Source organism: Orcinus orca, chromosome 5, assembly GCF_937001465.1.
Source record: "Orcinus orca chromosome 5, mOrcOrc1.1, whole genome shotgun sequence".
NCBI classification, from domain to species: Eukaryota; Metazoa; Chordata; class Mammalia; order Artiodactyla; family Delphinidae; genus Orcinus; species Orcinus orca.
The window spans coordinates 88,866,511-88,878,863 of NC_064563.1; the positions used below are offsets into that span (position 1 = coordinate 88,866,511).

The 12,353-nt window shown below is 41.5% G+C and overlaps 1 protein-coding gene across 1 annotated transcript; it reads left to right on the forward strand.

Moving 5' to 3' along the window:
- The first annotated feature begins 3,956 nt into the window (after window positions 1-3,956).
- ZNF80 (zinc finger protein 80) lies at window positions 3,957-4,553 on the forward strand. Its single transcript, XM_012533843.1, is given in 3 exon segments — window positions 3,957-4,307; window positions 4,310-4,492; window positions 4,494-4,553. Coding segments are annotated over 3 exon segments (594 nt in total).
- Window positions 4,554-12,353: the final 7,800 nt, after the last annotated feature.

Consider the following 12,353-nt stretch of genomic DNA (forward strand, 5'->3'; position numbering starts at 1 on the left):
TTCTCTTGGGTACATACCTAGGAGTAAAATTTCTGGGTCCTGTGGTAACTCTGTTTAAATTTTTGAGGAACTACAAGACTGCTTTCCAAAATGGCTGCACGATTTTACATTCCCACCAGCAATGTATGAGGTTTCCAATTTCTCCACATCTTCACCAATACTTATTCTTGTGTTCTTAATTTTAGTCATCCTGGTAGGTATCAAGTGGTTTTCTCATCATGGTTTTTTTTTTTTTTTTTTGTGGTACGCAGGCCTCTCACTGTTGTGGCCTCTCCCGTTGCGGAGCACAGGCTCCAGACGCGCAGGCTCAGCGGCCATGGCTCACGGGCCCAGCCGCTCCGCAGCATGTGGGATCTTCCCGGACCAGGGCACGAACCCGTGTCCCCTGCATCGGCAGGCGGACTCTCAACCACTGCGCCACCAGAGAAGCCCCTCATTGTGGTTTTGATTTTCACTTCCCTAATGGCTAAAGATGTTAGTGTATCTTCTCATGTACTATTCACCATTTATTTATCCTTTATGGAGAAATAGCTGTTCAAACCCTTTGCCTGTTTAATTAAGCTTTTTGTCTTTCAATTATTTAGTTGTAAGAGTTATTTATATATTCTGGATACAAATCCCTCATCAAATATGCAATTCACAAATATTTTCTCCTAGTCTGTGGGTTGTCTTTTTACTTTATCAGTATCTTTATTTACTTTATCACCTTTGAAGCAGAAAGGTTTTTAATTTTGATGAAGCTCGATTTATTTCTTCTTTTGTTACTCATGTTTTCAGTGCCATGTCTAAGAAACCATTTCCTAACCCAAGATCACAGAAATTTACTCCTATGTTTTCTTCTAAGAGTTTTATAGTTTTAGTTCTTATATTTGAGTCTATGACCCATTTTGAGTTAATTTTTGTGTGTAGTGTGAGGTAAGGATCCAAGTTGTTCTTTCTTTCTCATGGGAATCCAGTTGTCCTAGCACCATTTGTTGAAAACACTATTCATTCCCAAGATAATCACTCTTTTCTAAAAAAGAAGCTTTCTTTTTTTTCTGAAACTATAAAAGAAGAAACATAATCATATTAAACTAGGGCCCACCCTAATGACCTCATCTTAACTTGATAATCTGCAAAGATCCTATTTCCAAATAAAGTCACATTCATAGGTACTGGGAGTTAGAACTTCAACATCTTTTGGGGGGACGCAATTCAACCCATAGCAGTAAGTATCGATACGCTACCTTGTAGAAACATTGCTCTATTGTGTTTTAAAGGGACAGACTATTGGAGACACAAGGTAAGGCCAATACTGTGTGAGTGGGGGTGGAGTCTCCACTAAAGGAAGTAGACGCTACACCAATCAGTCATCCTTAAAGGTAAAAGATGGGAATAAAAAATAGGGAAGGCAGGCCTGAAATGGGGTTGAAAAGGAAATTTCTTCCTCTCTCTGAACCTTGACTCGGGCCTAGACTCTGGGGAATGGAGGCATGTTTGAGGTGTTTCTGGGTAGTAGAGGAAACCTGGCCTCTTCCTTAAGTGGGGAGAATGGGTTTTGTACAGAAAAGCAGTCCTACAGAGGCCTCAGGAGGACAGACTGGGAACCAGGTGGTCTAAGAACAGCCATGGCAAGAGGTCGGTTGTAAGTTATTCTCTGTGTGGAAGTCCCTCTTCAATCCTCAGTCATCAACCAAGTCTTAATAAACTCATAGCCTGGTCTAATATTAGAGGAAAAGTCTATGCTCATACTTGGGCTGCAATGCTAAAGGGAGGCAGAGGAGTGGTGGTGGACACTCAACCCATGGCTACGTCCAAGAACTGAAAATCACAGGTGGCAGTCTACACTCACAAGAGTGAAGTCACCTGCAACAGCCCAGGCTGACACATGAGCCTTCACGAGAAGTCCTCCTGAGAACTCCCAGATGGCACTCTAAATATGGTATAGGTATTGATGCCACCTCATGTATACCAACTTCCTGCTGAGATAGTCAGGTTATTTAAAAGCACTACTAACAAATACTGTATGCTAACACATATATATGGAATCTTAAAAAAAAAAAGAAATGGCTATGAAGAACTTAGGGGCAGGACAGGAATAAAGACACAGACGTAGAGAATGGACTTGAGGACACGGGGAGGGGGAAGGGTAAGCTGGGATGAAGTGAGAGAGTGGCATGGACATATATACACTACCAAATGTAAAATTGATGGCTAGTGGGAAGCAGCCACATAGCACAGGGAGATCAGCTTGGTGCTTTGTGACCACCTAGAGGGGTGTGATAGGGAGGGTGGGAGGGAGACGCAAGAGGGAGGAGATATGGGGATGTACGTATATGTGTAGCTGATTCACTTTGTTATAAAGCAGAAACTAACACACCATTGTAAAGCAATTATACTGCAATAAAGATGTTAAAAAATAATAAAATAAAAGCACTACTACTGGGGTAGCTTAAATGACTGAGTATTAATCATTTTGGAAACTGTTATATACCATTTAAACCATATATTGAAAGACAAATTCACTAAAGAATAAAATTAGACTTTTCCAAGAAGCAAAGCCAACTAATTTTGTAATTGCCCACATTAGCATGGTTATGACACCAGTATTTAGTGATCAGCCTTTCTTGAACTCTTAAAAGTGTACATAACTGAGACCACGGACCACAACTGAAGAACCACTGCTGGAAAGAACTTTGTATCAAATGTGTAGCATCCTGAGACTGACAGGGACACCTGTCTGGACAAGACAATCCAGCACCTACTCAGACCAGCTCATGCATAGCCGCCTCGGTCATGGCCATCCACTACTGCCTCCCATCCTAGGGAGAGTCCTGCTGTCTGGAAAAAACACAGCTGAGCTCTCTGCTTTGTCTCCTGACTGTACTGACTTCCACCAGACCCTTTGGGTGAGAAAACTCTGTTGGCTTTTCCCAGGTCTTTCTCCCGTCCTCACCAGTTCCAGGACTTGGCACTGATGGGCCCTTAGTTTTTGAAGATTCTGAAACGTAAATTGTGGTGCTTCCGATTCCCCCGCTGCAGCAGCGAACTAGAGCACTGACGCGCCGCTGAATAACATTCCATTCTGTGGAGAAGCCGTTTATCCATCCTCCTTCCTGGACTCTCTCCTGGTGCCTGCTATCGGGTACCTTCGGGTCCATGTCTCCTGGTACCCGTGTGGGAAAGCTTCTCTTTGGAAAGACCTTTAGGAGGTAAGGCCAAAATGTTTCAATGTGGTTTTACTAACGACAGAACAATCACCAATGTAAAAGTGATCCTGAATGTCCAGCCTTCTCCAACTCCGTAGTTGGTTGGGTTGAACTGACTTTAACACCCATCCTCTGGGTACAGTTTGATGTGGGTCAGCGGATAAAGTAAAGCGGTATGTAGGGTCCCCACACCCTGCAGGACCAAATTCCTTGCGTGTATGTGCGCGTGCATGTTTGGAGGTTCCCCATGCCAAAATTGGAGAGAATTTCCAACCACACTTGTGAACTTCCTTCCAGAGTAACTGAAAATTCAATTCCCAGAAGTACAGGAGTAAACTGGAGCCTCTGGAACTTGTAGTCCCGGCAGCTGCTGAGCGCAGGGCTCCCTGGTATCTGTAGGCGGAGGCGCGCTCTGCGCAGGCTGGTGCGGCGTGGACCTTTGCCTTGCTCAATTGCAGTAGCATCCCGGGCAGCGGTGCTGGACGTGTCCGCGACCTTCATTTGTTAGGAGTGAGGGCATCTGGACTAGGCCCAGAAGACCCTGTCCTGGGAAGTGACACTGGAGACCTGCAGGGTCTGTGTCTCACTGGGCCGTGCTGTTCCCAAGCCAGAGTGGATCTAACAGCAGAAGCAGCAGTAAGAGACAGGGAAGGGAGTTCTTTGCTGAAGCACCTGTCCAGGTGAGTCTTGCTCCAGGGAAGACTGACTCAGGGAGCTAGAAGGTTCTCCAGGTTGGAGCAAGCCAGAAATGAAGAAGGGTTGTTGGCAATGCAGGAAGGGCACTTAAAGCCAGTTACAGCCTCCCACAAGGACGTTCTCCTTAAGAAAATTAGCCTGGAGCGCAGTGGGGTGGGGAAGGGTGATCGTCTGTGCTCAAGGGTTTTACAAAAGCAAGACTCTGCAGGAGATGCTCTCCGTGAATGTGACTCACAGGGACCAAGTGACACCTTGGGTCCTGCAGGGAAGACCCTCTACGAATGCAAAGCATGCGGGAAAGTGTTTAAGAAGAATTGCCTCCTTGTTCTACAGCAGTGGATTCACACTGGAGTGGAGCCTTACGCGTGCCAGGAGTGTGGGAAGGCCTTTCGTGAAAAGGTCGACTTCGTCCGGCACAGGAGGATATTCACGCTGGGCGGAAGCCCCATACGTGTGCAGAGTGTGGGAAGGCCTTCAACCGTAGGTCACATCTCGTGTACCACCCGCGGACTCACACTGGCCAGAAGCCCTATGAGTGCAGGGAATGTGGAAAGGCCTCTGCCCACCACTCTGCTTTTGTCCGGCATAATAAGATCCACACTGGAGAAAAAAACCTGTGAGTGCAGATAATGTGGGAATGCCTTCTGTGACAGCTTTTTGCTTCCTTGACATTTGAGTCCTGCTGTAGAGAAGCGCTCTGAATGCAAAGACTATAGAAGAGAGCTGTTGCTCATCCCTCGAAGAATTCATGCTGGAGAGAAACTATTAATTAAGATAAATGGGAAGACCTTTCGCAGGTGGGCCTACCTCAGCCAACATCAGAGCACTTATACTGAGAAAAGACCTTTTGAATATAACTACTAAGAAAACATCTTTGGGCCACGGGAAATATCTTACTTGGCATCTGAAACCTCTTGGTTATCATGCACTTAGCAGAAACTTCAGCCATAGCTCTCTCCACAGGTTATATCACTAAATCATCTCAGGAATATTTTAAAAACAACGAGGAGGAGGGTGCTATAGAAGAGAAGAAAATACATGTATGCTCAGCTTCTTTCAGACTTCTCTGAGAACCAAACCTATGAAAATTTGAATTTGGTTCTTTATTTTGGGGATGTCTGAAAGGCAAAAGAGCCTTGATCCTTTATTTGTCAAATATATATAGCTATATAGTAGCTAAGTCTTGAGCTACTGTTGTAGCCTGTCACTGTGCAGGACTTCAGTCCTTAGCCAACTAGGAACTGAGAGTTTTGGTTCCAGGAGCTGGAATATATATATATATTCACATCTGTCTAGTGACAGGAGAGTTGGGCACTTGAAGGCAGCTCTATAAAGATTCATTGAAAGCACTCTTTGTTCTAAAACAGTATCTCTAGTCTTGAGGAGCACGAGTCTTTGTGAGAAATAGGCAGGCTTAAGTCATGAAATACTTGAAACTTGTAACGAATTAGAATATTTAAAATACTGCCGCATTTAATTATTTTATATTTAAGGATCCACATATGAATGGGCACATTTTACTGCATCATTTAAGACTATTTAAGGCTTTAGTGTTTTTTTAATGTCTTTCTTCATGTGGTTTTGAACACACAGCACTTTCTTTTTTTTTTTGACTTCCTTATACTAGTTTATTTTGATGCATTTTCTCAGGGACGTGGGGATGCTTGTGTAGCTGTGTGGTTTTCCCAGGTGAGCCCTAATTCTTTCTTCCATGGTCTCCCAGCTTCTTTAGTCTTCTGTAGAGGGGCTTCTCTAAACCATGCCAGCAGTTTTCTAGAGGTTAAACTAGCGCTACAACAAACTAAATAAAATCCAGCTAACTTTTAACTAATAAAAAACTCAGGAAAAAATTTTAACCTTTAAAAAATGCATACAATGTATTAAAATGTAAAACATGTAGACCCTTTGACATTTAATTCAATTTTTAGAAATCTGGCCTAGAGAACTGTTCTCATAAATGTGCAGTTATGTGTACAAAAAAATGCTGTGATTTTATTTTTATATATGAAACAAATGTTTTATATTGCTTTATTTTGAATATATTGAAAACAATCTAAATGTCCATCAATAGGGAAATTATGGTACATCTGGTCTATGAAATACTATGAAATAGTAAGTTATCCCTGTATGTAGTGATGTTTAAATGTGTCCCAGATCCAGTGTTAGATAGAAGAGCAAGTTGCAGGAGATAAATCCAGATCTGGAAGGATGAACATAACACTGTTAACAGTGACTCTTTATGGGGAATGGGATGGACCAGGGTTGTGGGGAACTTTCAGTTTTTACTTTATACACTTCAGTATTGTTTGCATTTTAAAAAATAAAGAGCATGTATTATTTTGCAATAAATATTTTAATAAAAATAGCACCTTGGAATAAAAGTGACTCCTATTATTTCTTATAAAACATGAATTTTATTACAGGATTTTAAAGTCCTGGTGTTATTATACCTTAAAAAAAATAAAAACAACTGAGATCAAGGATTCAGAGCTGCTTGGCCACACTTAATAAATAAGGTAGTTTAAAGATGAGTCCACATACAATAATGTAAAAAATGAGAGTTCAGCATAGGCACTCTTCAATGAACATTCATTTTCTTTAAAATCCTGGTAACTTATAAATGCCTTTTAGCAGGTGGTTAGGTTTTAATCTTCTTGGAGTTGATCACAAGGAAAGTACTTTGATTTGTGTTAATGTCAATATGTTGTGTGCACACACACACGCACACGGACACGGACACACACACACACACATTTGCTGGCCTCAGCTGATTTCTAAATGTTTCCTGCTGAATGAATGTGGTTTGGTGATACTGGAGTTACTTTCAGACTTTGGGATGTATGTTAGTGTTCTGAATGAAGAGAAGCCTAGCTGCTTTTTTCCAACATAATATTCATGCCAAGCAATCAGACCTATTTGCCAGTAAGGAAAACAAGTTCGCTATCAACTGATTATACCTTAGGATTTGCCTGTGTTTTCCCTCACAATATATGTGAATATTTGTTAACATTATTTCATTGGGAATTATATATCATCAGAAATACTTTCCCTATTTAGAAATAGACAAGGAGTGGGATTTTCCCACAAGAAAATCTGTCACCCGCAGGTAAAAAACCCTGTTCTGGTATTTCAGTTGAAATAATTTGCCCAATACAGTTGCCCCACAAAAGACTGATTTTGTGAGTTTTGTTCTCCTTTAGCAAGAGAAATTAGCAGCTATGCTGTGATATAAATAAATTCTGCCCATTTGGGATCAGTTCCTGAAAGTGGACTGTGAAAGAGCAGTAAGATGACCTTGTTGGTTTAGGAGAATGTCTTGGTTTGGGCTGCATAACAAAATACTATAAACTGGGCGGCTCATAAAGAAGTCAATTTCCCACAGTTCTGAGAAGTTCAAGGTCAGGGTGCTGGCAGATTCAGTATCTGGTGAGAGACTACTTCCTGGTTCATAGATGACTGTCCTCTCACTGTGTCCTCACATGGCGGAAGGGACAAGAGAGCTCTCTAGGGTCTCTTTATAAGGGTAATTATCCCATTCAGGAGGGCTCCATTCTATGACCTAATCACAACCCAAAGACCCCATCTCCAAATACCATCACATTAGGGGTGAGGGCTCAACATACGAATTTTGGAGAGACACAAGCTATAGCAGAGGAGAAAATATCACCTAGAGGTCTCTTTTCTGTGAGAGTCATTGAGCCATCTCCCCTGGTCATCGGTGTAAGCTAAGCAGACTTAGACTCAGTGCCCAGTGTTCTCAGATAATTCAATTCAAAGGGCATGAGAACTCTCAGGAGAAGAGGCTGAGCTTCATGATAACGAGTCCTGTAGGACAGGTGAGCAATCAAGTGGCTAACTGGAAAAATAGGGAGCAATGTCCATATTTAAATTCCAAGTTTGTGGGGCAATTCATTCAGACTACATTTACATGGCTAAACTAAGCATTGCCCTGGGAAAAATGAATAGAAGACCACTGGTGTTTCTTATGGTTTTAAAACTCTGCCTCCACTCTGGAAAAGAAGGTGGCCACTCTGAGAAACAGGGACAGTAATTTCGCATCTGAGGGGGGTTGCTCGCAGTTAGCGTGACCTCCCGCTCCCTGGGAAGCTATGATTGTGTCACTCCAGGAGGTTGTGATTTAAGAGACTCCAAGTGGGGCTTCACTGTGAATGCAATGATCTGAACTTGTCAAGGCGTCCTTGCAATGGACAAATGTCCATAGAAATGTTCAATTGCGATACATGGGGCAGTGAAACGGTAACTACACTGGGTGATATAAACAGACCCAATTTCAGTTCCCTCTACATTTGGCATTAGAAGAGGACTAACCCATTTTGGAGTAAGTTCCCAATGTTCTAAGACAATTTAATTCAAGGTGCATAAGAACTGTAAGAAGGTGCTAAGCTTCATAATAATGAGGTCTGTAGGACATGTGAACAAGTAGCTAGTTGGAAAAATAGGGGGGAAAGGCCCATATTCAAATTCCAAGTTTGTGGGGCAGTTCATTCCTCTTAACAGGTAAACATGTGTTTTCTTAAAGCTAATAAAATGTAAAGCTTTTGAGGTGTAATTCTTTAGATATGACTTTTGGCTTCCTAACTATTTTTTAGTGAAGGATTTTGGATGTCTATCTCTCATTTTCACTGATGCTGTTGATAAGTCAGCTATTAGCTTATCATCATTCCTTTATAGGTCATTTTTCTTTTCTCTGTGGCTTCTTTCAAGATCTGTTTATCTTTGGTATTCTATAATTTTAATAGGATTAAACAGGATTAAAGTATCTAGGTGTGGTTTTCTAATTTACCATGCTTGGTACTCACAAGGATTTCTGAATCTGAGGATTCCTGTATTTCATCAATTCTGGAAACTTTTCATGCATTATAACTTGGGATATGCACCTCTGCCATTATCTCTTATTATTACTTTCCTTAATTCCAATTAGATGTATATCGTACCTTCTCTCTTTATCTTCCCTTTCTCTTTAACTTACCTCCCATATTTTCAATCTCTTTGATCCTCTGTGCTTTCAAAGTACTCTGAAAATATCTATCGTCACATTCATTAACTCTCTTTCACCTGTGTAACTGAAACTTTTAAATGCCAGTGGTTATATTTTTCATTTACACAAGTTCTAATTGATTCTCTTTTTTTTTAAGATTTTTTTTTTTGAAGTGGACCATTTTTAAAGTCTTTATTGAATTTGTTACAATACTGCTTCTGTTTTATGTTTTGGTTTTTTGGCCGCGAGGCATGTGGGATCCTAGCTCCCCGACCAGGTATCGAACCCACACCCCCTGCACTGGAAGGCGAAGTCTTAACCACTGGACCGCCAGGGAAGTCCCGCTAATTGATTCTTTTCAATAAATATTCTTGGTAATTTCTTATCCTTTCAATACTTCTATTTATATATTGTATACATTTCTAATATCTGAAGTTTTTAAAGTTCTGATTCTGCTTCTTGATGTTTCTCTTGATTTCTTCCCCTGACATCTTATTTCCTCATTTATTTTGTGATTGTTTTAAATTTTGAGCCAAAATTTAATTGGAATCATAACTGCAGGAACTTTTTTTTTTTTTTTTTTGCGGTATGTGGGCCTCTCACTGTTGTGGCCTCTCCCGTTGCGGAGCACAGGCTCCGGACACGCAGGCTCAGCAGCCATGGCTCACGGGCCCAGCCGCTCCGCGGCATGTGGGATCCTCCCGGACCGGGGCACGAGCCTGTGTCCCCTGTATCAGCAGGCGGACTCTCAACCACTGCGCCACCAGGGAAGCCCTGCAGGAACTTTTTGAGGCCTGAAATCATAGCACATGCCTTCAGAGAAAATTTATGTTTGCTCCTATCGGGCACCTGGGGGCACTACCCAACTCAGATTATTTTGAATTCTCAGCTTGGGATTCTTCAGCTCATATTAATGATGGGAATTCTAGCCTCAAATCCAATGAGAGTGACTCATGGTTATGGATTTCTAAGAAGAAATTTACCCTTCCTTGCATCCCAAGGGTGAGAAGTTGTATTTAACTGGGCTTCCTTTGAGGGGCACATTATTTTCCTATTTCCTCTTTCCACCGAGGATGTCATCTTTGGGGAACACTAGCTTTAGGCAACAGTATTTGATCCTATTTTCCACCTTGCTAACACCTTAAGATTTGTTTCTTCTCTCCCAAATGTAGTTTTCTCTGGTTTCTGCTTTCTTGTCATTTTTGGCCTCTAGGAATTTTCCTTTCTTGCCAATACAACTATGCATTTTTTAAAATATATAATTTTTCCAATTTTACATTCTTTTTTAGGTGCTCTGCACCAGAAGGATTTTTTTTAATATCTAGTATTCCATATTGCCAGAAACAGAACTTCTATTTTTCATTTAGTTAGCTATATCAGGTTTCCCCAGCCTTTTGAATTTACCAAACGGTAAATTTTAACAAAAAAAGAATTGACAGACATAGGCTTGCCAACTTTTTATTTTGTAAAGCAACATTTTAAAACAAACAAACAAATAAACAAAAACCTAACTACCTCCTACTAACACAATCATTCCATAGCGGATATTGGGGCAAGCAGATTATGAAAGAAACAGCCTTTAACTTAAATTTATTTTGCATTTTGCTGAGATTGGTGACAACTTTGTCATACACCATCATTGGTCCATGGACTAGCATTTGGGAACCACTAAGCTATGTTATATTTCATGAAGACTAGTCTATCTGAAAGCGTAAAATCTATTAACCAGAAATTCCAACTACTAACAAGTCAGCGGCCAGCTGAGCTAATGCCACTAAATTTATTTGTTTGCAGTTGAGCAAATAATTCCCAATTTATAAAAGAAAGAAATAAAGCATGGGATGTGAAGTCTAAATCTTGAGTCCCACCTCCACTGGGAAAATCACGTAACCTCTCAGCCTCAGTTTCTTCATCTGTGACAATAATACATTACATATGTGGATATTCTGAAAACGAATAGGAGGAATATTCATTGGGGTTATTGACGTCTCCATTATTCCCCTCCCTTACAAAATACAAACTGAATTCCCCCAGGAGGACTAAGCTCCAAACTCCACACAACAGAACTTGCTTTTCAATATGGATCTAGAACAGGCAATGTGTTCCATGGGCTACTTTCACTCCTATCAAGGAGGAAGAAGTTCGGGCCAGCTAAGACTTCCAGGAGAATAAAATCTGCTAACACAAGAGACAACCCCACCAAAATGTAAGCTCCACAGAAGCTGGGACTTTGTTCATGGCTGTCTCTCCAGTACCTGCAACAATGCTTGGCACATTGTAATTGTTCACTAAATGAGTGAGGAATAAGAAAACAAATCAGAGCCCTATTTAAAAAACAAAAAAAGAGCCATAATAGAGCTACTGCCAAAATGAGCCAACAGGAGCAGAAATCCTGTGTTCCACTTCATAGTCTCCCCTTTCATCCATCCTCTTGGCCCCTCTTCTCCCCATCCTCCCCACCAGGCAGTGCCTCTCCAACAAGTTCTGCACAGTCTCGGAGGCAGAACCTGACTTGGGAGAAAACAGGCAGAATTAGATTCAATATGTTGAGCCACCTTTTCAGAGTCCTTGCAATCTGTGCACAAGTCTGTCATACAATAATTGTTTGTACCGTGCTCGGTGCTGGCTCTGAAGGCCTGCAAGAGCATCAATCAACGGCATCATGAATGGTCAGCTGAAAGCTATGAATAATAATACTAGTTAACATTCATTGAGCATTTTCATTATGCCAGGCTCTATGCTAATGGCCTTTTATGGATTATCTCATTTAATTCTCAGAGCAACCCACCAAGTTAGGTACTATTTTTTCCCCATTTTATAGATGGTGAATCTGAAGCTTAGAAAGGTGAAATAGCTCAGCTGGGGTCACATAGTTAATACTCTGTCTGCAAAATCCATGCTCTTATCTATGGCACTAAAGAAAAATAGATTTTTATACCATGTCAAAGTCTTGAGCGTGGGTCCTATGTAAGCACATCCATATTGTGATGTAACTTTTCTTAAATAAATCTACCCCTTTTGATTTTCTTTTTTTTAAATTTATTTATTTTTTAAATTTATTCGTTTATATATATATTTTTGGCTGCACTGGGTCTTTGTTGCTGCATGCGGGCTTTCTCTAGTTGCAGTGAGCGGGGGCTGCTCTTCGTTGCGGTGCGTGGGCCTCTCACTCACTTCTCTTGTTGCGGAGCACAGGCTCTAGGCGCACGGGCTTCAGTAGTTGTGGCTCATGGGCTCAGTAGTTGTGGCACGCGGGCTCAGTAGTTGTGGCTCGCAGGCTCTAGAGCACAGGCTCAGTAGCTGTGGTGCACAGGCTTTGTTGCTCTGCGGCATGTGGGATCTTCCTGGACCAGGGCTCGAACCTGTGTCCCCTGCATTGGCAGGTGGAGTCTTAACCACTGTGCCACCAGGGAAGCCCCCCTTTGATTTTCTTATACCAGGATATAAGATGAAAAGATACATGTGAAAAC